The 24728-nt window shown below is 36.3% G+C and overlaps 1 protein-coding gene across 1 annotated transcript; it reads left to right on the top strand.

Moving 5' to 3' along the window:
* LOC18443504 (ENTH/VHS family protein) lies at positions 1–23388 on the top strand. The gene is made up of 12 exons (XM_006853692.4): positions 1–62; positions 178–220; positions 357–408; positions 11106–11185; positions 11262–11340; positions 11503–11586; positions 11751–11896; positions 11987–12298; positions 16734–16822; positions 21227–21411; positions 22090–22486; positions 23045–23388. Exons 2-12 carry the CDS (start codon positions 180–182, stop codon positions 23224–23226), a joined length of 1647 nt encoding a protein of 548 aa, XP_006853754.3. The 5' UTR covers positions 1–62; positions 178–179; the 3' UTR covers positions 23227–23388.
* Positions 23389–24728: the final 1340 nt, after the last annotated feature.

Below are 24728 nucleotides of genomic sequence, written 5' to 3'. Positions count from 1 at the left end.
CTCTTTTGAAGCATATCCCATTTCTAAAGGATACCTGAACCAGGCGTCTGGATCCAAATCAGGTACGCTCTTTTTCATGCTAAATCTGCCCTAAAAATATATTGTTTGGACTGGAGCTTGGGAATAGTTTAGTTAAAAGTAGAGATTAAGCTGATGTTCTTTTTGGATTTGTATCAGAAATGGATTTCATGAAGGTTCTTGATCAGACTGTAAGAGAAATGTGAGTGTCTAACCCTTAATTGTGATTGGGATAATGGCGTGATTCGTGGTCTAGATCACGTTTTTTTTTTATAAACTGTGTTTTTAAAGAATTTATGAGGGTTTATTTTGTTAATTTGGGTTGATTGATCGGGCAGAAAGAGAGAGGTGAACATCAAGGTCCTGAAAGTACCTGAACTTGAACAGAAGGTATTGATCTCATGATCCATTTGGAAAGATATATGGTGCTTTGCTGGAATTTCTTCATTATTATGTGCATTTGTAATGTGTCTGTTTATGAATTGGAAATTTCATTGATGTAGATTGCTGATGCTTAGATTGTCATTATAAAAATGTTAATTATTTTTGGTTAAAAGTTATTTGTCAAAATGAATTACTGCATTTTTCTTTTACATAACGTGATGGGAGAACCAACTGTAAAAAGCACAGTTGATTAAATTTTTTATTCATGTAGCTTCATGCTACTGGATTATGTCTCCATAATGAAATTTGTACTAATTTTTGGTAAGAGGTTAATGTCTTTGCCCCATAAAATTATAGCAATATATCTATCATTGTTCTTTCTTTTGTATTAGCTGATGGGAGGATCAGTATTGCAATTTGCATTTAATTTAGGATAGTTCTTTTAGTTTTCTACTGCAATAAAATTATTCTAGTTTCCTTTTATCCCTCAGTGGTGCATTTCTTGAGTTGAAAAATAATGACTTGGTTAAAAAGAACTTAGAAATCTTTTGGATGAGGTTAAATTGCGCATGGTTGTGACATACATCGAAACCACATATCCTTTATGGGTTTCAATCATTTTTGCTAAGTACCTGTTGAGTTAGCCTCCTCACTTAGATGGGCTAATGCCAATTTTCTATGTAACAAGGACATGGATACAAGAATATGTGTCCGACTTGGATTCAAACAATCTGAATCACCAGCTATAGTTGACATGTTTGCACAAGTCAGTACAACACACATGTCTACACTCCATGCATATTTATATGTAATATTAACTTGTGAACTTTTAGTAAGAAAATTAATTAAAAAACTAAAAAATGTGGGTCCAAATCAATCAGTGACATGCATTCAAATTATACATCTATGTGATGGATACCCGTGTTTTACAATGTTGATCACATGTCTCTCAATTTTTTTTTTTCCGATGACTGGTCTGTCCACATGGGAGACATGCTTTGTCTACAAATCCAAAAAACGAAAATTTTCAGACATACTTGTCAACACGGATTTACTTTGTATGTATGCATGTCTTGCATGTCTAAATTCATGTCTAGTGCGTCTCCTATATGCTACATGCAATATATATTTGTCATTCCACCTACAAATTCGATGGGATCACACACACCTGTATGGTCTGTTCAATATGAATATAATTTAGATAATTTTTCTGGCTATATCGATATGGACTTGGTGTCAACATATTGAGCAGTGTATATCATTTTTGTCTTTTGGGTCACGATGGTGACCACTAGGTTCGGTTGGAACTCTTGCCAAATAAAGATGTAATTTGCAGTCACAAATGTCTTAAGCTTTTGTGATATCTCATGACAATATTGTGGGATCATCTCTTAAATATCGTGGCATTTTGAGACATCCTTGTGTTATTGTGAGTGCTTTTTTGAAATTTTTTGTGTTTATTCTGCGTATATATTCTAAAAATTTACCTATTTCCTGTTGCACTTGGGTATTTTAAGCACTCTCACAAAAAAGTCAAACTTCTAAAATATCCCTAGAAAAAAGCATAGAGGAAATCCTAGAATGAAATTTCCCCTATATCGGGAAAAGGGCTCACTCTAATTAGATTATAAACAGAGCTAGAACCCCTTTATCATCTGTATAAAAGGTCACTTTTAATGATCCTACATAGGCTTTGGTCACTTGTATTGAGTCATCTATAGAATCTCTTGTTTTATTCATTCATATCCTTTTAAATGTGTCAGGAAACACATTCAATTAAGCAATGACTTCATCTAATCTTACCATGGTCCTTTGCCAACCTTGCTTCAAAATCTCACAAGTAACCAAGCAGGACAAATTTGAATTTGGAAATAGTTTCATAAGGCACGAGGAAATTTCCGAGTAGAACTGTATTGCTCCAATTTTTTTTTTCTGCTAACCATTGCTTTAGAAACACCTGCCTTGGTTATCAACCTGGGTCTCAGAGTGGGGCGGTTTCCTTTGCCGCCTCACTAGGGCTTGCTAACCTGCCCTAGCTTGGCGCCTTGTGCCTCAGTCTAGGTGCTTGCCTCAGATTTGCCTTGTCCTAGGTTGGAAAATTCCCTTGGGCAGGGGCATTTTTCATCATTTTAACCTCTACTTAGGGTGAATATATGCTCTTTTTCTTTTTTTAATTTATTGGGGAGGGGGGTTTGGGTATCTCAATGAATTGGTAGAACTTCCATATCTTCAGGTTTCTAGAATTCCAAGTTGAATCAAACACAAGTTCCTAGACTTCCTAGAACTTCTAGATAGCTTATCAAGTACAACATTTGCCAGACATAAAAAAATCTAGCTTCTAGAAGTCTATAACTTCTAGCTTCCAATTACTAAACGAGCCCTAAAACACCTAAAAAAATCTAGATTTCCTTAAGAGGAGTAAATTCGGTGTGCGCCACAATCATTTAGTTCTAGGGACTTTAAGAACTCAAAATCATTTTTTTGAATTTGGTGATGATGATAACGTCTAGCCATGTTGAGGTCAAACAAGTTCCTATGACGCCTTAATCTAAAATCTTGTTTTTCTTGCGTGAGATGGCAACTTGCATTCATTGCATTCTCTCTCTCTCTCTCTCTCTCTCTCTCTCTCTCTCTCTTTCTCAATAAAAAAAAAACCATTTGGGCTTTTTATTTCGAATTTTTTCGTGAGCTTGTTTGTAGGGATGAATATGGGTTGTTTGCAAAATTCGGGGTTGAACAAATCTCCTTAGATAAGTTTGTTTAGGAGTTGTTGGATTTCCGTATAAGCTAATCTCTTTCAAAAAGTTGCTTTTACTTTATGCAACATAACTTTATGCCTTTTTGGCAGGGGCTTTTGGTTTGGAAAACCAAGATCTCTTAAAAGAAGCTCTCTTTGAGTCTTCCCCCCCTTTTCATCCTTAATCTCGAATCCTCCAACCCATCTTCTGCAATCACAATTGAAATTGCAAAAACCATTTTTTGCTCCTTAAAAAGCATATGTTCCAGAGACTCCATGAATTGGAGCTTGAACCTGAACGTTTAGAGCTTCTAAGGCACTACTGAAGCCCTCATCTATGTCAAAGTTTTAAGGAAGTTTAGTACAATGAAGGAATTCTAAGGGATTTTTAGGTGGAGAGGAGTTGGAGATTTAGCAGAGGCCAACACAGCATATGAGGGGGGGAAGGAGGAAGGGAGGGAAAGGAGGAATTCGGGTTCAGAGGGAGAATGGGGTTTACTCAAGGATCAAGTTTTTTCTAAGGCTTGGAAGCTCCATATTTGTACTAGTCATGAGGAAAATAAATCAAAACGATTTAGTGTTAAGAAGAAAACGTATAACTATTAGTTAGATTGCTGGATTGAGCTGCTCCTTCTACAAATGCTTGCAAACCCAGCCGCTTGGATGATGGTTTAATGGTTGTTTCTCTCTCTCTCTCTCTATATCTCTATACCTTTGAATTCTCTCTCTCTCTCTATATCTCTATACCTTTGAATTCTCTCTCTCTCTCTCTGTTTGTTTGTCTGTCTGTCTGTCAATGCTTGTTAATTTCGTTTGGCTCTCTGTTCCTTGCAATTTTAGTGCAGGTCTCTCTCTAGCTGGCCTCATCCAAACAACATGTAACACAAAAATGCAGATAGAGCTGCATATATATCCTACAAATGTCTACCAAACAACTAACAAAGCGATATTATAGATTTACACTTGATCGAAGTAAGTTCCATTGAAACAAGCCCATGTATTGGCTAATGACACTTGCTTTGCAAGATACTATACTCCAGCTGTGAATTAAATAAAATTGTTTAATAATGAAAATAGTAAATTATTTTAAATTTGCTATTTAATTTTTAAGCTAATATTTGTTTTTACCATTGCTTTTGTTTAGTTTTCCATGTGTTCTCTACTTTGTTATACATAATTTTGTTGCGAAGTTTGTTATTTTTATTTTGTTACTTATATTTTGCCATTTCCATACTTTTTTTCGACATACCTACCTATGCTGTTGAGAACATAGGATAGGTATCTAGTTGTTTTAATGGGACTTCTTATTATAGTAGGAAATCCTATTTTAACGTTAATGGAGGTAAGAAATTCCTAGTTTTTGATTGTTGGGGGTTTATATTTTCATTTTTTGTAATGATACCCATTAAGGATAGAGACTAACTTGACTGGAGCAATGGAATTCCAATTTTAGTGGAATTTCATTTTTGATTGGAGTTACTATGTGAGGTTTTAGGGAATTTTGAGGGAGGTAGGAGTAATGGATAAAACTCTACCTTTTCTCCTTTAATATATTGTGAGCCTGCTAACAGATGGAATAGTATTAGCCCAACTGCCCGAATTCAACCTCGATATCTGATGACCAGTGTGTGTGGACATTCTTTGAATTTAGACTCCTTTTATTTATCCATTTGACCTGAAATTTTGGGACATGTGCACCTCACCAAGGCTCACAAAACATAAAATCATCATCATCATCATTGTCACCATCTGAGCCTTATCCCAGCTATTTGGGGTCGGCTACATGGATCCTGTTTTGCCATTTTGCTCCATCAAGAGCCATACCCTTAGTAAGATCATATGTCACCGTATCTTTTCTCACTATTCCCATCCATATCCGTTTGGGCCTTCCCTTTACCCTTGTAGAGCCTTCCACTTGAACCAAATCGCACCTTCTAATACCGGTGCTGTATTAGGTCTACATTGCATATGGCCAGCCCACCAAAGTCTACTTGCCTTCTTCCACACCTAAATTCCTTTAGATGTATTCATTTCGGATTCTATCATTTCTTGTCTTGCCACTCATCCATCTCAACATCGTCATCATAACTATACTCATCCTATGGATATGTTTTTTTTTTTTACCATGCGACATTCAATTCCATAAAGCATGGTTGGTCTTATAGCCATCCTATAAAACTTCTCCTTCAGTTTCATTGATATGCAGCGATGACATAAAATTCTAGATACACATCTCCGCTTTGCCCATCCAACTCTAATTCTATGCGCAACGTCTTCCTCAATCTCTCTGTTCTCCTAGATTATTGACCTAAGATATCAAAAATAATTTTTTTTAGGTATTTCTTGGTCATCAATCTTAACTATTTCCTCGTTTCTACTCCTATTATTACTAAACTTGTATTCTATATATTCTGTCTTAGTCCGACAAATTTTAACACCTTTAGATTTTGGAGCATCCCCCCAAAGTTCTAACTTTGCGTTGATGCCACATCTAATCTCATCTAATCCCATCTGCGAACAATATGCACCACGGTGCCTAGTTAATTCGTCTATAACCACAACAAAGAGATTTGAGCTCAGAGCTGACCCTTGATGTAGGCCTACAGCCACTGAAAATTCATTTGTCTCTCCGCTAGTTGTCCTCACAATAGTTAGCGCTCCGTCGTACATATCGTTCACCATGTCAATATAGCCTCTGAAGATCCTTTTATTTTCCAACATCCACCAAATTAAATCTCTAGGTATCCTAGCCCATGGTTAATCTAAGTCTATAAAGACCATGTGGAGGTCTTTTCCCTTCTCTCTAAACTTCTCAATTAATTGCTTTACTAGAAAAATAGGCTAAATTGTTGACTTCCCTAGCATAAAACCAAATGCATTTTCTGATACACTTGTTTCATGCCTTAGTCATGGCTCGATCACTCGCTTCCACAACTTCATAGTGTGGCCCATAAGTTTGATCCCTTGATAGTTCGTAAAATTCTGTATCCCTTTTGTTCTAGTAAATAGATACCACAATACTTTTCTCCATTTGTTTGGCATTTTCTTTGTTCTCAATACCTTATTGAACAACTTGGTTAGCCAACATATTCTAATCTCCCGCTTGCACTTCTCAAAGTTTCTTGCACTTAAGATATCCTAATCTTGTGAATGTATCTATGACCTCCACCCTCCTTTATGTCAAGGGTTCCTCCTAACGCTGTGTTCCCATAGTGTTCGCTATTTAACACTTGTTGAAAATAAATTCTGCACCTTTCGTTGATCTCGTCATCCTTAACCATGATCATTTGATCCTCACTTTTAATGTATTTAATATGATCTAGAGCCCTACATTTCCCTTTTCTCTTTTTTTATTGCACGATGACTTTTTCACCTTCTCTTGTCCTCAATTTATTGTATAGATTATCATATGCCTTAAGTTTAGCCTTAGTATTTTCTTAACATTTTTATGTTCTTCGAAGTTTTGGTCATTTTTATTACATTTTTAAGCTTCATAACATGATCGGTTTTCGCAAATAGCCTTTTGAACCTCCTCACTCCGCTACCAAGTTTCTTTATTGAAAATTCTTTTCCCTCTAGATTATCCTAGAATTTATTTGGCTACTTTCTTAATACAAGCAGCCATCTCATTCCACGTCAAATTAACTTCTTGCTCAGAATTCCATTTTCCTTCTTTTACCAATTTATTCCTCAATAAGTTCATGTTCTCGCTTTTTAAATTCCACCACCTAGTTTTTAGACCCCTATTAATTTCCCTCCTCTTCCATTTCTTTATGCAGATATGCATAACTAGGAGCCTATGTTTCCTATCAAACTCTCTCCTAGAATAACCTTATAGTCTGTACATGATGGACAATCTGCGTTCTTAACTAGAAAGAAGCCTATCTGGCTTTTATATGATCTACTTTTATAAGTTATTAAGGGTTCATCTCGCTTTTAAAGTAGGTGTTTGTATTACTAGGTCTTAAACTATAGCAAAATCTAAAATAGCCTCATCCATCTCATTTCTTTCCCAAAACCATATCCCCATGTATCATTTCATATTCTCTACTATCTTTTCCTATATGACCATTAGGTCCCCTCCTAAAAAGGTCCTCTCTCAATTTGGTATTTCTTGGACTAGTTCATCTCTTAATTCTATCATCTAGTCTTATCTGTGGTGCATAAGCATTAATTACATTAATTATCTCCTCTCTTAATATAAGTTTAATCAATAGGAGTCTATCACCTACTATGTTGACATTAACTACTTTATCTTTTAAATTATTGTCTACCATTATGCCTACACTATTTATATTATTATCCTGCCCTATATACCAAAGTTTATATCCATCAATTTCCATAGCTTTCTCCCCTTTCTACTTAATTTCATGTAGGCAAGCTATGTTAACTCTTTTTCGTCTTATTGTATCTTTTAGCTCCATACTCTTACCTGTTAGCATTCCTACATTCTATGTGGCTAGACCAATTATATTCTCTTAGACTAGCTTTTTTACCTAGCGTCGCTTCCAGGGAACGTCCTAGCTGACCCTTGCTCATTTCTCATTGCACTCGAGTGCCTGTACAATGCGTCGTTTACAGGGAACGCCACGCCCTAGCATGAGCATATGACATAGGTTCATGATTCATGACAAAATTTGACAAAGTTTTATACTGGCTGCCTTACTTAACACAACCCTCCTCCTTGACCCAGGCTTGGGACCTGCATGACTGGCTTGGTACGTAGAATTCAAAATGACCTAAACAACCTTGCTACATTCACTGTTAATGGCTGACTATTTAGTCGTTTTATATTTTTTGATGCACATTGGTGAGTAACAGATGCCCCCAAAGTTTTAGGTCCATTGGATTAATAAAAATTAAAATTCAAACACTGAGTTACCGCGATGGCCATTAGATAGGCTTAGATTCAATTTGGGCCTTTGAGCTATATATTTTCGTTAGCCATTTGGCGTATAAAGAATACACAAACACACACACACACCCCAACCCCCCCCAATGTTAACACCCTATGAAACCCTATAGGTTACATATAGAAAGGGGTGTGAAATGCCAAAATTACTTTAGTTGCCCCTTTCTTTATTCCATTACTATAAAATGAGTAAGGACGTTCTCATTATTATAAAAGGTAGTGTTGATATCTGCACTAACAGACAAAAGGTATGTTCGGCATCTCAAGAATGGCATATTTGAAATATTCATTAAAAAGACTAGGTTATTTATGTTAATAAAGTACTTAAAACTTCACTCTATAGTTACCCTTGTTTTTTAGTGAAAATATCAACAATACCCTTTTAATGACAAAAATGCCCTTACTCATTTTATGAATTTTGAATAAATAAATGGGCAACTATGGTAATTTTAACAATTCATACCCCTTTCTAAATATAACTTATAGGATTTTATAGGGTATTAACAATAATATATATATATATATACACCTTGAGTCAATGTAGGAAAAATCGATCCGTAACGGTTAACTGGACATGGAGCTAGAAGTAGTTCAACCGGCCTAACCAGTAAACCGACCACAGTTCAACCCGACTAACCGGGCAAGTCCTGGGCGGTCAAAAAAGTATTAAAAAAAAATATAAATATAAAAAATATAAATATAAAAAATATAATTAAACCATGATTAAATAAAGCAGCTCGAAATAAAGTTGAAAATTAATGAAAAAAATGTATTTTAAAGAATTGATTTGTGCTAAGAGTTATTTTTGAAAATTTTCAAAAACAATGGGAAAATATAAAAATAAGTACTAATGGCCAAAACAATTTCCAATCTTTGTCAAAATGATGAAAAACATTAAAAAATACATTGCAAACAAAACCCCTTATTTTTTGGAATTTTACGTAAGTTTTTTTAAAACCTTGCCAGTTCACCAAAACAGGCCGAAACTGGAACCGACTAGTGGTTGGTTCGATCTAACCGGGTCTAACGGGGCAGTTAGAATTTTAATCGTCCGATTTTTCCTACACTGCCTTGAGTAGAGTAGAATGGTGGAACAAGATTTGTGTAACCGAACCCAAGTAGTTGGGGTACAAGATTTTATAGGGTGTTAACAATTCATTCCATCATCATCATCATCAGGGCCTTATATATATATATATATATATATATATATATACACACACACACACATATATAATTACTAGACTGGGATGCCTCAGTCTCGAGGCAACTGAGGTGCCTAGGCCCCCTCCCTAGCTGCTTAAGAGATGCCCAATGTTTTGTGTTGCAGTTTTTATGAGCTTTAATACCTGCCCTGTGTTCACATGATGTATCAAAATTTTGTCCTTAACATGTCTCATGGACATTTACAATCTTCCACAACTATTCATCTCACTTCTTATATCCGGCATCATCTGGCCAACGTAGCACTACTGTTCACCATCTCGATATTTTGATCTCTCAGTTAGGCCTATTCTTCTTGGGATTTATAATTTTATTGCATTACACTCGGAGGCAATTCCAAATAATGGGAATGAAATCTAGGGACCATGCCTTCCATGGCTTTGCCTGTTCTGCCTTATGGACTAACAAACGATTCAAATTAGGAATTCTCCATTAAAGAGAGCGTTCTTGTGGATTCCACCACCATCTGCAGTTTCCTAGGGAACATGCCCATGTTGATCACATATTCACCTCTATTTTTTATTGTTAGTTGCTCACAAATCCACAAGTACCCAAATGGACTGCCAGTTTAGAGTTACACAAACATGTGCGCATCATCATATACATTCGTGGTGCGGCGAAAGAGAATACAAAGTGCAGAAAAAATGAGTGTAGAATATCTAGCCTTTCTTATGTAAAAATTTATTTTCTGGAAGTTGCTCGACAATTAAAATCTTCTGATGTATCAATAACCCTATATAGAACAGTTGAAGCTGAGGCATGGTTGTAACTATTTTGGGGCTTTAGATATTGGAGGCATGACAGCATTTTTCCCAGTGCCAAAAGATAATAAACTCCCTTGGGAGTATAATGTCCATTTACTTCTTCAGGTAAAACCCTGCCCAGGATTAATATTAGGACCCCAAATTTTGGCGATATAACCTCTTCAACCCATAGTTTAATCTCAATAATTTTTTTCCCTAATTGCACCCTCTATGGACTTAAAAAAAATAATGTCTCAATATTGAATAGAGACCCTCCAATTTTTAGAGGGTGAGATCTAAGTTTTCGAAAACTCAAATTTCAAATATCTTCCTTTTAGAATAATCACCTGGTGATCTTTAGGTGGTTCCCAAAATTTCATATTGAAAAATCCTCCCATGTAGGTCTTTTGATTGAGGGAGTAAATATATGGGAGTATAGTATACGTGCCCTTTCCCAGTTTCTGATAAGACTTTATCTGCCAAAATTTGTCCCCTTTTTCTTGTGGAGGAATTTCTTTACTTCTGTTATACTAATGCTGTACATCAGCATCTGCCAGTGTAGAATCAGGAGCATAACACATGCTTTCATTTGAACTGGGTCAGCTTTGATCTTGCAATCTGATTGACTATTTATATGAAATTTGTGAATCCAAATCATCTTTATATGAGTGAAATATCAGTCTGTTTCATTCATTTCTTTATATCAAGCTATATGAAATTTGGCTTTTGCTGGATACCTGTATGCAGTCTCTTTGTTTGGCGTAGGACTGTGCGACTGGTTTTCTTTATTGTTATCCTTGATTATTATCGTCAGAAATTAGGTTTTGTAAACAGTAGCAATCTTGCGGTGTTCATTATGTTGTCTTATGCTGTATCTGCTTTCCTCGTACTGGAGTTTGTGAGTTCCTGAAAGTGGGAAGAGTCTGCTTTTGAGAATGCTGATTTTGTATCATAGGAAAAACTGATTTAGTATTGATCTTAATGTTATATCTTGGCTTGAAAATGACTTGGTGTTATGGCTAGGTTATCCTTGCAATCTTATCTCATCTGATCTCAAACCTTTCCATGATATTTTGTACAATGTCAGGTCCTTGATGCTACAAGCAATGAACCCTGGGGTCCTCATGGATCTGATTTAGCAGAGCTTGCACGGGCCACAAAGAGTTTGTATGTCCTGCTATTTTATACAGTTAATTCCATTCAGTTCCAGAATGCTCTTATGATCTTGTTGTTCTACTTGCAGCACTGATCGGCAAATGATTATGAATGTTCTCTGGACGAGATTGAACGATACTGGTAAAAACTGGCGCCATGTCTATAAGGTGGGATTTCCTTTGTAATGTAATAGATAATCTTGTATATTTATTCTATTAATTTCAGTTTGCACTTTATGAAGCTTCTACAGCTTTTCTCATGTGGGTTTTAATCTATCTTTTAGTCTTTGAATTTCTGCTTACCATGCTTTGGAATGCCACTTTTCTCAGGCATTAACTGTTATTGAATACTTCATCGCTAATGGAGATGAACGTGCTGTAGAAGACATTGTAGAGCATACTTATCAGATCTCAGTAAGACCTCTGTCAGATGCTTTTCTTCAATTTGTTGTCTAATAGATAAATTTTTATTTTTGTGGATTGAATTTGTCCAATTATTTCTTAAATCGTAATTTTCATTCTTGAATCATCTGTTCCTTGCAATGTTGAACTCTCCTGATTGCTCTTTTTTGGTAAAGTCTATCTCAGAATTTGACTATGTTGAGCCAAATGGAAAGGACATGGGTATCAACGTCAGGAAAAAGGTCCAAACTCTTCTTTCTCTCCTTAATGACAAAGATAAGATCCAGGAAGCCAGACGAAAAGCAGCTGCTAACAGGGACAAGTGGGTGAATAGTAACAGATATTTGTGCTTTTGTTTTTTTATAATATAATTTTGTTTCTGGAATTTAATTGCTGTTGCCAAAACTTTCAGGTACTTTGGACTTTCCTCAACTGGAGTCACGTTTAAATCAAGTTCAGCCTCATATGGTAGTGGCGGCTCCTATCAGGGTTTTGGAAGCCATAACGGTGTGAAGGAGAATGACACATTTAAAGACAGTTTTAAAGATGATTGGAAGCGTAATGATGGGGATGAAGCTGATTGGAAGCATGGCGATGGAGCTGATTATGAGGGAGAGAGTGACGAGAAGCCTAGAAGACGACATGGTTCTGAAAATGAAAGGAGTTCTTCTAAGAAGGGATCCACGCGCTATGGCAGGGGGACAGATGTGAATGGTTCATCAAGGTCAACTCTTTTCTACCTAATATTCTTAGTGAAGTACCTTTAGTTGCTTTCCTTGTTTCCTGGTATCAGGATCTGGAGTGGCAATGCCCATGTTGTCCAAGCAGAAGTGCTTTTTTATTTCTTGACCATGCATCCTGTGAACTAAAGTTTGAATATTGATCCAAATGCTGGGCACCAATGCCTGATGCATGCTCTGCAGGTCTGCCATCATGGCAGGTGACAATTGTTGGGCAAAACACATGCCTCTACTAGTTTTAACTAAAGCTTGTGGAGTTTTATCCTAACATTTTTTTTTAGTATTGAAAGTTACAAGCATCACTTTTGAAAGTCAACTAGCAGCATTAGTTGTGAAATGTTGATGCTTAGTGAGTGTTGTAACCGGAAGTTTTGTTGTGAATATTTAGCCAGTTAATGGTGTTGCTTTCAATGTTAATGCTAGAGGTACCTGACATGGAATTCTACTAGTTCTTGGAATGATGTTGCTACTTTGATTTGACTAATCAAGTGACATTTTTACTGGTGTGCACTGCTTTGCTCTCTGCTTTTCACTGATTATAGATGGGCCCACATTGCTGAGTAGGTTGGTGGTCATGGGAGGAGGGGTATGTTTCTATGATGAGTGTGATTTCCCTCGAAAATATTGTTGTCTATGTCATTGAACCCTGCAAAAGATGAAGAAATAGGAATGGAGGTTTGAGGGAACTTCAGGTGGTTGTTTAGTTCTTTGAGTGATTTCTTTGGTCTAGTAAGTATCAAGAAAAATCATGAAAACAGTTATATCATGTGATGAAACAGTTACAGATTAGCATGCAATTGGAATAGATATCAAGGGAACTGCTGAATATTCCAAATTGTGATTGTCTTTGTGATCACCTTTTGTTTTCCAAGAGAACTGACTTGTCTTGTTGGTGCCTGTATGGACGTAACGAAAGGAAACCACTTATGTGTGACTGAGTTTGTGTATCTCCTCTAATAAGTTAGTGTCCCCCACAGCACCTCTGTCTCTAGTCTTTTCCCATCTGATAGTCTATAGCAGGTCAACTTCCTTTGTTAGCGGCCTCAACACATTCTAGGGAGAGAGTATTGAGAGTTTGTAACCTCTCTATGGAGTGCCCTTTCTTGCCTCATTAGAATCACAGAATCCAATTGGCCCTGCAAATAATGTTCATAATCTCAGATTTGACTCATGACTCAGCCTGGTATTGAGACAAGTTAACTCACTGAGTCTTAACCACGAAGACTCCGATATTTTTTATGATGTTGACTTTTCTTACAGGACATGGATAAGACTGGTGGGATTTGGGTGATACTTGTGTAAGACTTGGAAATCTCCCTTGTCTTATGAAATATTTGGTGATCTGTACAAGACTGATCCATTTTTTACCCCTTGCGAGTTCACTTGTTTTAGGAATTGGGAGGTGTTTGTTTCCACTTATTTTACTACCTGGTCTGCCGAGGGATGCTCCTGCTCAATAGTTCTGTTATGTGCAAGAATGAAGCCCAGGATTTCAACCATCTGTATCTTCATTGACAAGTTGTTGGAAGAATATGGGAGTATCTTCTGACACTATTCCAAAATCAATGGGTTATATCAGGGTCAATCCAATTTCTGATGAAGCACTGGATGGCCTCATCTCTACCTAAAAGAGGGTCACTTCTTTGGAAAATGTTAATTTTCACAAGTCTATGGGTTATTTGGATTGACAGAAACTGTCATACATTTAATATGAGATACATGGAATGACATGGTTAAAGCGATAAGATTATAACCATGATCATGGGCTTGGGCCTATTGGGGAATTCCATTGAAGATTTCAAAAGCCAATGAGATTTAATTGTGTGTAGTTTGATGAGTATTAACAGATCTTTAGAGTGGATGCCACCAAAAGCAATCCAATGAAACTCAATTTTAATGGTACCTCCCACGGTAACATTGATTGGTTGGGGTTGGAAAAAGGGGGGGGGGGGGGTTTGACAGATTATACGGACAGAATTTTAATGATTTACTCAGGACCCTTGACAGATTATACGGGCAGAATTTTAATGATTTACTCAGGACCCTTACCAATGTGTGAAGCTAGTGAGAAAGGCGACTCAAAGAATGGCATATCATGGGCAAAGAACGAAATAACTCCTCCCCTGGAGGCTTGTGTTTTTAAGACATTTTTCCAATGCTTAGTGGCATTTCGGTTACTCTCCATTTCTCTTGGAGGGAAAAGAATGCAATTGCTGACCACCCAACTTGTGTTGCATGACCTCTTTCGAAGCTTCATTTCTGTGACTGTGTGTACGTCCTGCTGTTGTGGATAAATTTTGTGAATATATACTTGTAAGAATCATTTTTACTGGTGGATTTTTTTTATCAATGATCAGAGGCAGAAAAAAAAAAAGACAATGGAAGAGTGAACAGTGAAAGTTAATGTGTGGGTAAGCGGAGTGCATTTTAATGAGTTTGTAAAGCATGGATTAGTTAATGAAGACTTGGGGGGTTTTGTTTCGGCAAAATTTCATGGATTTCAGTCAGTTTAGATATGGGGCTTGGCTACCTCACCAAAAGTTTGAGAATTCTTTTTTTCAGCAAAATTTCGATGTGGATTTTGGTGAGTTTTGATATGGGGCTTGGCTTGGTGACATTAAATCAAAATTTTCTCCTTCAACGAAATTTGGGATGTCTTGTTTTGGTAAAATTTCAATGGATTTTTCTGAGTTTAATTTTGGGATGTTTTATTTTGGCAAAATTTGTGTGGATTCCAGTGAGTGTTGATTTGGAGCTTGGCTTTGAATTTCAGCAAGTTTCAATTAGGCAAAAGGTAATAGGGAAAATGGTAGTTAAAATACCCTACACGACAAATTAATTATAAGGCAGTGCAGTTTGTGAAATCCAACAGATGGCCACCTCCATTAAAAAAAAAAAGGATTCATTTTCATTTACAGCTAACAAAGGGTTACATTTTAATTGAAGTTTTATTGGCTGTTGTATATGGGGGCATATATACATTTCTACTATTATCTTTGCTTTTCAAAAAGCTTCATGCTTTCTGAAACCTATATGCTAACCAAATAAGAAGGCCAGCACGTTGGGTGATGAAATTCGCGGTGCCTGGATCCCAGGCTCGAGTCCTACCAATGCTAGGGTAAAGGGACCTTCCCCATTGAGCTACCGGAAAAAAAAAAAAAAAAGAGAAATTTTTATTTTTAGTTTTTAAAAAGAACCCACACCTTTCTTCTCAAAAAAAAAAAAAGAAGGCCAAGTTCACCCTTCAATAATAAAATACAAATAATCTGCCTAAGTACTTATTGGAGTTGCATCTAAGGGTAGGAAATAGCTGTGCATAGGCAAAAGCTGCAACTATAATGCTTAAACAAAGTAAAACCGTAGGCTGTAATGCATAGACAAATGGCACATAGACTGGCCTATTCATGTTTACAAGCACAAACGTGCGAGCCTGCAGAACTGTGACAATGAATCCAAAAGAAAGTAAATTTAGTTATCAGAGTGCCCGTGGTGCCTGAAAGAAGTCATCTGGCCTGTCTCTGAGTTCCATATCACAATGCTGTAACACTCAAGCTGTTAGTATGGAGGTTCTGATGACAATGGGAGAAAAGAGACGTACACCATATAATAGCAGTATACATTCAACCTAGGAGCCAAGCAGTGTCTTGATGGTACTAAAGTTCAAAGTGCCATGAAGAATGGCCTCTATGTCAGAGGTTGTAAAGGTGGTGGGTACCACAACTCACCACGTTTCAAGTTAACATTCAAAAAAAGAAAAAAAAAAAAAAAATCTAAATGATATGAAATGTTAATCATCTCTATAGTCTTAATTCCAGCAGTTAGAGCTTGAGCTGAGTCCAATTTAATTTCTTTTATTGATTGATAGTATTAATACAATGGGAAATATATTTTAAAATGATATTTTTCCAGGAAGGTCCATGATTGCATGAGTAATGTTGCCCCACAATCTAAATTCCACCCATGTGACAGCCAAATTTAACCATTGTCAGGGTGTTTGCCTCCTGTGAGTGGTTTAATACCCAAAATACAAGTAAATTGATGATGACTGGGTTTTGTGCTCTTCAATTTCCATGAAAGTACCTCCCTCCCTCCAGGTAGCAGAGAGACCTTTGCTGATAGAATATGGATTTGCATGTGTTTTGTCATGTCTAGAATAGCAATTGGGAAGTTCATTAGGAGCTTAGTTATCCATGAAATTTTCATAGATTTCTAGTTATGGTTTATTTTCTATCCCTTGGGCTATTCCTTATCAATGCAGTTTGTTATTCGAAATTATTAACTTTTCCTATTGTGTATTGCAGTTAGGCAATGATGTAATTTTTTTTTCTCATGTGTTCTAATTTCTTATGGCTATCATGTAAATTTCCATTCAAATGTTAGAAGGGTTGACCAAGTCTTTTTTTTTTTTTCTCATCATAGTCAGGTGCCTACTGTTAAGTCCCAAGGGTTGAAGACACCATTAGATAATGAGGACGATGACTTTGATCCTCGTGGGTCTTCAACTTCTGGTAAGCTTTCAATGTTAAGATCTCAATGCCCATATTTTTCCTTAAGGATAATAAGTGGTCTTCCTTTTTGTGTCAACATGGAAAGGACGTCTTATTCTTGCTCTTTGTCATTTTGTTTCTTTTTAATGATTAATGTATATCACAATGCGTCCCTACTAGTCATACTTGTTGAATTAGGATTCTGACTTTTCCTTTTAAAAACATTCATTCTTCACCACCGATTTCTGTATGATAGACTTTTATTCCCTGCTGGGCCAACTTAAGTTTCTCAAATCATCATATGCTAAATTACAATTTTTTTTTTTGTGCCATGTATTCGGCCATTTCATCATATGTCATTATATTGCTCAATCTGAAGAATGTTTCAGACTTTTATAATGAATGAATTGTAGAAGGGAAGATTATATTTTACATGTTACTGAGGAGTTTTTAATCCATGAATACACTCAATGTTGAGGATGGCTAGGAGGTAAAAAATAGTACTAAAAATAGAATTAGAAATTTTTTTCTTGTCCTATAAACGGTAAATATTTTATCACCATAAAGCTAAGGTCATTACATCATTATGATAAACTAGTTCTTATGTCTCTAGGTCTGATGAAGACTCTATCATTGGGAATATTTCTGCCCTTCATCTTTCTTGTGGGATTGGCCTCTAGCCATTTATGGAGAAAAACAAGAAATTTTAGTTTTAAGATGTAAGATGCAAAAACACAAAAAGCAAACGTATACTCATATTAATTCATCAAAGAAAAAAGAAAAGAAAATAAAAGAACGAAACTGTACATATAAAACCAGTGAACTGAACCATTTATACTTACTCAGGAAATGGAAATTATTTATAACTTTTTTGGTACATAGAGAATACTATGTTCATTGAGAGAAAGAGAATCTTATCAGCGTTACTGTTACGCATGCTGTGATAATGGTATGGAATCTATAATAGAAAATGGGTTTAGAATATTAAAAAATTTTATTTAACTTGAGGCACTTTCTTATGTCAAATGGTTTCTTTTCTTTCTTTCTCTTCACAAATATATCAGATTTGATTTTAAAGTGCCCCTCATCCTGCAACCTATTTTAAAATTTTGAGTAATAATAATGTTTTAAATCCTGGACTTGCCTTAGGAACCGGGCATGGGTCAGGCCGGGTTAATGGTGAATCTTGTCAGGTTTCCCCAAAAAAAAGAAAAGAATCCCCCAAAATAAGGATTCTAGTGAGAAATTGTAAGTTTCACATGTAGATAGAGAAGTCATATTTTTTGTTCAATCGATGAAATTATAATTTAACATTCAAATATTCAATTGTTATCATTAAAAAAGAACATTCAAATATTCAATGATTCTATAATTTCTATTCCAAATTCAGATGTCTCCTTTTCCAAATTTCAAGTTTATTTAAAAGACATTTGATATCCACCAAATATGCAACTACAGTTGTAGAGTCATAGAGGCAAAGACAATGCATAATCCACTGAGACATACTGACACAGAAAAAAAAGAGGCACTCCAATCCAAAGCTATGGTCTTTAGCCATTATGAATATCTTGGAGGTTCATAATCGTCATGGCCCACAAATGTATGGGTGAGTTAGCCAGCCTCTAATGCGCTGATACTGATTTTCAAAAAAAAGAAAAAGAAAAATAAAGAGGTGGAATCTTGTGGTGATACCTTTTTTTTTAATAACAAGAAAAAGAGAGAGAAGCTTAGAGTTTTAATGGGGAAGAGAGAAAAGGGCAAAAAGCTAAAAGAATAGATCAACTTAAAAACCTTTGAAGGGTCATCAAGTTAATTGGTTTTGGCAATTGCTGCTTATAAGGATGGAAAATATATAAATCACATGTACTCCAACGCCGTTTATTAATAATGGAAAATGGTTTGATAGGGATGCAGCTCTATCAAAAGAAGTAAAATTTTATCTCATTACTCATCAAATTCAGGTATTGGAAAAGCTTTACATCAATCATCTCGGCTTGAACATGATGGTTGTGAAAAAAGATTAGGATTTCAAGCTCTAAAAATAGTGTATATTGTAACAAATTATCTTAGACTGTCCATTTCTCCCAAAAAATTAGTATTCATAGAGCCACAAGATCTGTATCAGTTTTTGAGTTTCAAATTTTATTGCTGATGTTGAAAATTGATTTTAGAGCCATAATGGAGGTTCTAGTTGCCAAAAGTGCTTTCCGGATGAGGATTTGAGGTGAGGCTTTATTTTGTTTTCATAAAGCCTAGGCCTTATAGAAACTTCATGCATTAATAATTCCTTTGAATCCTTGGGAGAGTTGAAGTAACAACTTTCTTATGTGCAGCCATCTTTTTCATCCTGTCTGCAACATGATGATATTCTCTATTGTCAAGTATGAGGGGTTGCAAATCTCGAAATGACTGATTTTAATCAACTCTCTTCCTGTTTATCTCCTGATTGTGTTTGGGACCCATGAATAATTATTGTGTATTAATTTGTTTATTGTCTTCCCTTTCTCAATATAGCCCTTCACTTGCTTCGGTTCGCCAATGGCAAGGTCCTTACAGTGAGGTGTGCATGTGCTCCGAACAAGTGCAGCCTCCTGGGAATCTTCTTTTCCACATTCTCCATGGTTCTTTGCATTATATATTATCCCTTCAACTACGTCCTCCTTTGCATAGCCTCCGTCACATTATTGAGTAACTTAAATTGATGTGTCCTACTCTTGACTTTGTTGCAAGCATCTACACCAGTGTACAAGACCGTCCCTGGTGAATAATATACCCGGAAATTGATTTGGGTCCTTCTAGCCATTTGACATGACTTTTACTCATGTTTTTTGCCCCATAGCCTTATACTCGTCCATGAATACATCAACCTGGGCACATCCTTATCCAAGCGAAGGCCATCCAAGCTCATATGCAGCTGGGGGATTGAATCTGGGCCCTATATCTGAATAGTGGATCTTGTAGTTTCAGAATATTTGCTATTTGAATTCATTGGATGGGATGACAACATTATCAAACCTCTTTACAAATTGCCTTAAGCGTTTCCTAATTGTCGCTGCCAATGTAAACATCAGGTTCTGCTTCTCTATCTAGGGTTGGACAAAATGGGATCACTTTGACCTTGGTTAAGCTTGTTAGGCTGGGTAGGCTGCAAAGTCTGGAAGGCATCGTGGCACGTATTCCCTAGCGATACCACGTAACTTGTTCCAACTCCCGATAACTTCACACCTCTTTGTCTTGCTGTCTATACATATTCTCTAGATTGGTCCAACTTGCGTACTCAAATTATTTTTGATTGGTAAGTTGACTTTATTGTCATATAAAGATGAAATGTACAAAACTGATGTAGTTGTTGAGTTTACCTTAGAGAAAAACAAAATCAGAAAAAAGACAGAAATGGTTATAGACGGGATGGTTTAATAAATAGTTCCTGCCTACCTCTACAGTACTTAGCAAAGGATTCAGCAATGCTGCTACCTATCAAAAGTATGCCCAGAAATGATTTGAAAGGCTATGCATATTTTAAGAATTTCATAAAGAAAATGGTCCAATTGCCAAGGTATGGATGACTCTCCCATTGCCCTATAATAACATTGGAAGATTCCCCTTGATGAGTGAGGTCCACCAGAAATCCAAAAGACGAAGCCTCTCAGTAAAGCCATAAGTTTGGCTTTATTGGAGTTAATAGACCCTGCTGGACCTGAAAAAGTGAGATTTGCCCCACTCATGTGGTCCCAGAACACTCCCCCAACCCATGAAGGCCCCGCTATTCCAGCTGAACTCCCATCAAAATTGAACTGGTGGTGTGTTTGTTGTGGGTGCGGTGGTTTTTCTTGTGGGGGTGGGGGTGGGGGTGTGGGGTGTGGGGATAAAAATTAAAAGAGGAATGATAAAAGGCAACTGGTGTTGTAGTTGCCCATCCCCTTTTTTAACTTGATAGGAGTTGGTCCCAAATTATTGTATTTTTTTTTATGCAAATGGTGCCCACCCCTAACAAACTCCCTCTACCTAAGTGAAAGAAGAGTTACCATTCCAAAATAACTCTATAATCAAGTTCTAGATCTTAAAAACGAGACCATTTATGTTAAAGCAACAAATGCCACTATTGAGATAAGGAAATGATCTCCTTTCTAAATATTCACAACTACTTTGTCCAAATGGCCTTTTTGCACTCGTGATTGGAAAGAAGTTTCCTCCTTCCAGAATTTTATTTCTTTCAAATATCTGTTGGTGTTTAGTTTAGTCTTTGTTATTATGTTTTCCTTGTTACTTTTCAATACATCTCTTTAGCTATCAATTAAAGAAACCTCTTCCCATTCAGTAGGGAAAGACTTAGGGGATACAATGGAAAATATTTTTTTTGTTGATAATGAAATGGGGACTATTTGTTGACTTATTGGATGCTTATGGTTCAAATTTATTTTGCAGGTGCTGCAAGCCATAATAATATGGATTTACTTGGTGATAGTTTTGGTGATGACCTCATGGATGCAGCTCCATCTGAAACTGTTACTAAAAGCAGCAACGTGGCAACTGAGGTTGATCTTTTTGACAATACAAGTTTCGTTGCAGCCTTCCCTCCTACAGAAGCAAGCAAAGCCACTCAGTCTCAGGTGAGTCTTACCACCTTTCCTGTCAGGCTTATGGCTTGAGTCCTTACTGAACATGTTCCCTTCTTCCCCATGGGCTTTGTTAGCATTTAGGATGCCATTGGGTAACTCTTCTCTTTCTTTGCCGGTTTGCTTCTACGGATCCCTTATTCTTTCATGAACATACTACCCAGATTCTTTTGGCTATTCATGTTATACTCCCTCTCCCTCTCTCTCTCTCTCTCTCTCTCTCTCTCTCTCTCTCTCTCTCTCTCATGGGTGCATCCACATGCATGCATCTGTGGGTGTGTGAATGTGTGCGCCCACACTAGTGCGTCTCATTCTCTCTCTCTCTCTCTCATGGGTTCATGTGCATGCATGGGTGTGTGGGTCTGTGAATGTGTGTGCCCACGCTCGTGCATCCCTGTGTGTGCGCGCGCGTACGCGTGCATGTGCGTATGCATTTCTGTGTGTTATCTTTCTCATTCATTTGAACTTATTTGTAACACTTTTGGATTCTTCTAGTATTCATGCATCATAACATTTCTCGCAACCATCTTCTTTTCCTTTCAATTTATTGCTTTCACGAGTTTTGCTTTTCTTGAATTGTCTTTTTTTTTTTTTTAAACCTTAAATTCGAATTAGTATAGTGTTTTCTGTATTTTTCTTTCATAATAAATTTTCATGATGCATTGTTTGCAGGTTGATGTTGATTTCTTCTCCCAACCTGCTTCCACAGCTGCATTTCCATCAAATATAGACTTCTTTTCTTCATTCAACGAGAATACAGCCCCTTCTATGGAAACCAAATCAGTTGAAACCCAGCTACCAACATCCAAACCACGGAGCTCCTTGGATCCGTTTGCCACAATACCATTGGATCCGTTGGATAGCGGGGATACATTTGGGGATTTTACCTCTCATGCAGATCAGGCACCTTCAGAATCCTTACGTAACTCCACAAATAAAGGTCCAAACCCTAACACAAATACTGCACCCAATACCAAACCACCACCAAAGAATGATAATTTCAAAGTCAAGTCTGGGATATGGGCAGATTCATTAAGTCGAGGCTTGATTGATCTGAATATAACTGCACGTAAGTTGGTCTATGTTGCTTCCAAAGTTCAGTGTTTTGTTCTTTTTCTGTGTATGTGGCTGTGCATGCTTTACACAATGCCCTTTTTCCCTCCATGGTAACATGCATACACATGAGCGAGGATACACGAGCATAATGCGTACACATGCAGTGTTCATGTACATACACATGCACACACCTAGTCACCTGTATGTAGCATGCAATATGCATACAGATGAACATTCATACACATAAACATCCAGGCACAAGTGCATACAATATACATGAGACACAGATTACATGAGACACACATGCATGTCTTTACCTTCATGTGCCTCTCTTTTCTATGCATATCTTTATATAAAGAATATGCGCAAGTATTTTACGTCTGTCTGTTCTTGGGTTTGAGATTGTGCATTCTGGCATTTACCCACCTAAGCAAGCATTGCTGGTATTGCAATTATGGTCCTAAATGATGGGTTTTGTTGATAGTTCTGACTTTATCTTTGTATGTACGCATGGGTATATGTTGTGTTCTCCTTTAGTTTGTGATAGTGTTTCTTGATAAAATCCGTGCAGCCAAGAAGACTTCACTTGCAGATATTGGAATAGTGGGTCTAAGTGATGGTTATGAGCAGAAGATAGAGAGCCAAAGGGCACCAATTTCATACATGGGAAGAGCCATGGGGAGCGGATCTGGTTTAGCTATCTCGGGTTTTGGCTCGACTACTATGGACCAGCAGTTTGGAAGCTTCAAGTAGATTTTTTTGATGTCTTGTTCGTGAAATATATTTGCCAGTGTGGGTAGCTTGTCATATTTCTATGACCTTGTGAGTTCTGACTTCCATTTCATTACCTTCTTGTTCTTTTTTGAAAATTGTTATTTTATTGTGTTATATTAAACAATACCGGTTCTGTTGGAAGTGCCCATCTATTTTTCCTTTTGTTTTATGGAAAAAGTTCATATAAGATTGCAACCTTAAAATGTAGAATTACATATGCACCTCAAAAATCCATCGAGATGTATGAATGTATAAAAAAAAAGATTTTGAGTTCTAAAAATAGTGCATCTTGCAACACATTATCTAGACCGTCCATTTTCAAGATTTTCACATGTTTATAGATCTACATGATTTTAACCATTTTTGGAGTTTAAAATTTTATAATTAGATATGAAAATATATTTTTAAATAATTTTAAGAATTTTTTACACCAAACTTACATGTTATGATAAAATTTGGAAGTGAGCCTTAATTGGATTGTTTAAGGTTGCAACCTTATAGAAACCACACCCTGGTTTTATTTCCTGTCTGTTTCTCAGTGGCCTACTTGCATTTCTATATTGCATTAGTCCCTTCGTGTTTTTGTTTAACAGAGGAGAAATATAATAACTTTCTGGTACAAAGAAAATGAAATGCATTCTAAGATAAGATAGACTTTCAGATGCCATTACTGTTTGCTTAACAATGGACAGTTCATATGCCAATTTCTTAACAATTAGTTGAGATACTGACCTAGCCAATGAGATTCATCCGAAAAAAATGGGAAATCAATAAAATAAAAGAAAGTGGACCTGACCTATTGAATCATGACTATAACAGCTATTCTGATAGTTAGATTTGAGATGGATGAAGTTGTGGAAGATGTTGATATCTTTGGCCTCACAAAAATTTGTTGAGATTTCCGATTGAATCTTGTTTCTTAAATGTTCCAAGGGAATAAATTTTCCTACTTGAAGAAAGGGCATTCCGAATAAAAAAGCGATCCACCGATGGAGAATGAATCTTAATCATGAAAGTAGCTTACATTTCAAGTCCCCTACCAATATATAGGATAGGTATGGCTACAAAGGAAAATGGGTACATGGATATAAAAAGTAAGAATTATCTCCCTTTTTTTTTTCTTCTTCTTTTGTTGGGTAAGATAGGTAAAAGGGAAAAGATTCGAATTTTTTTTTTTGGTTTGGTCCATGGCAATAAAAACTTTGAAATTTGAGATTCATAGGAATGGAAATATGACAAGATAATTAAAAAAAGTCAATAATGAAAGAGCAATAAATGATACACATGACACAATGAAAATTCATATTCTTGATTTTTTTTTTTACGTTTTATTATAGTAGTCTAGTATACAATTGGGAGGATCGATAGAGATATTTGTTGATCTTTTCTTTTTTCAATATCATGAATAAAATCCAAGAATTATTTATTTGATGGAATAGGATATGAGAAGAAATTGGCTCCTTAACAATTTTTTCATAAAT

The sequence above is a fragment of the Amborella trichopoda genome, chromosome 5 (assembly GCF_054954075.1).
Source record: "Amborella trichopoda isolate Santa Cruz 75 chromosome 5, AtrichopodaSantaCruz75HAP2 v2.0, whole genome shotgun sequence".
NCBI lineage: Eukaryota > Viridiplantae > Streptophyta > Magnoliopsida > Amborellales > Amborellaceae > Amborella > Amborella trichopoda.
Note: the sequence above shows the minus strand (reverse complement) of the source record. Positions and strands in the feature narration are given on the sequence as shown.

What these genes read in the sequence shown, in the direction of transcription:
- LOC18443504 (XM_006853692.4), top strand. Translation starts at nt 180, where the DNA reads ATGGATTTCATGAAGGTTCTTGATCAGACTGTAAGAGAAAT. An exon ending in ACTGGCGCCATGTCTATAAG is followed by an intron (nt 11,341 to 11,502) that starts GTGGGATTTCCT and finishes CACTTTTCTCAG; the next exon opens with GCATTAACTGTTATTGAATA. An exon ending in GATGTGAATGGTTCATCAAG is followed by an intron (nt 12,299 to 16,733) that starts GTCAACTCTTTT and finishes TTCTCATCATAG; the next exon opens with TCAGGTGCCTACTGTTAAGT.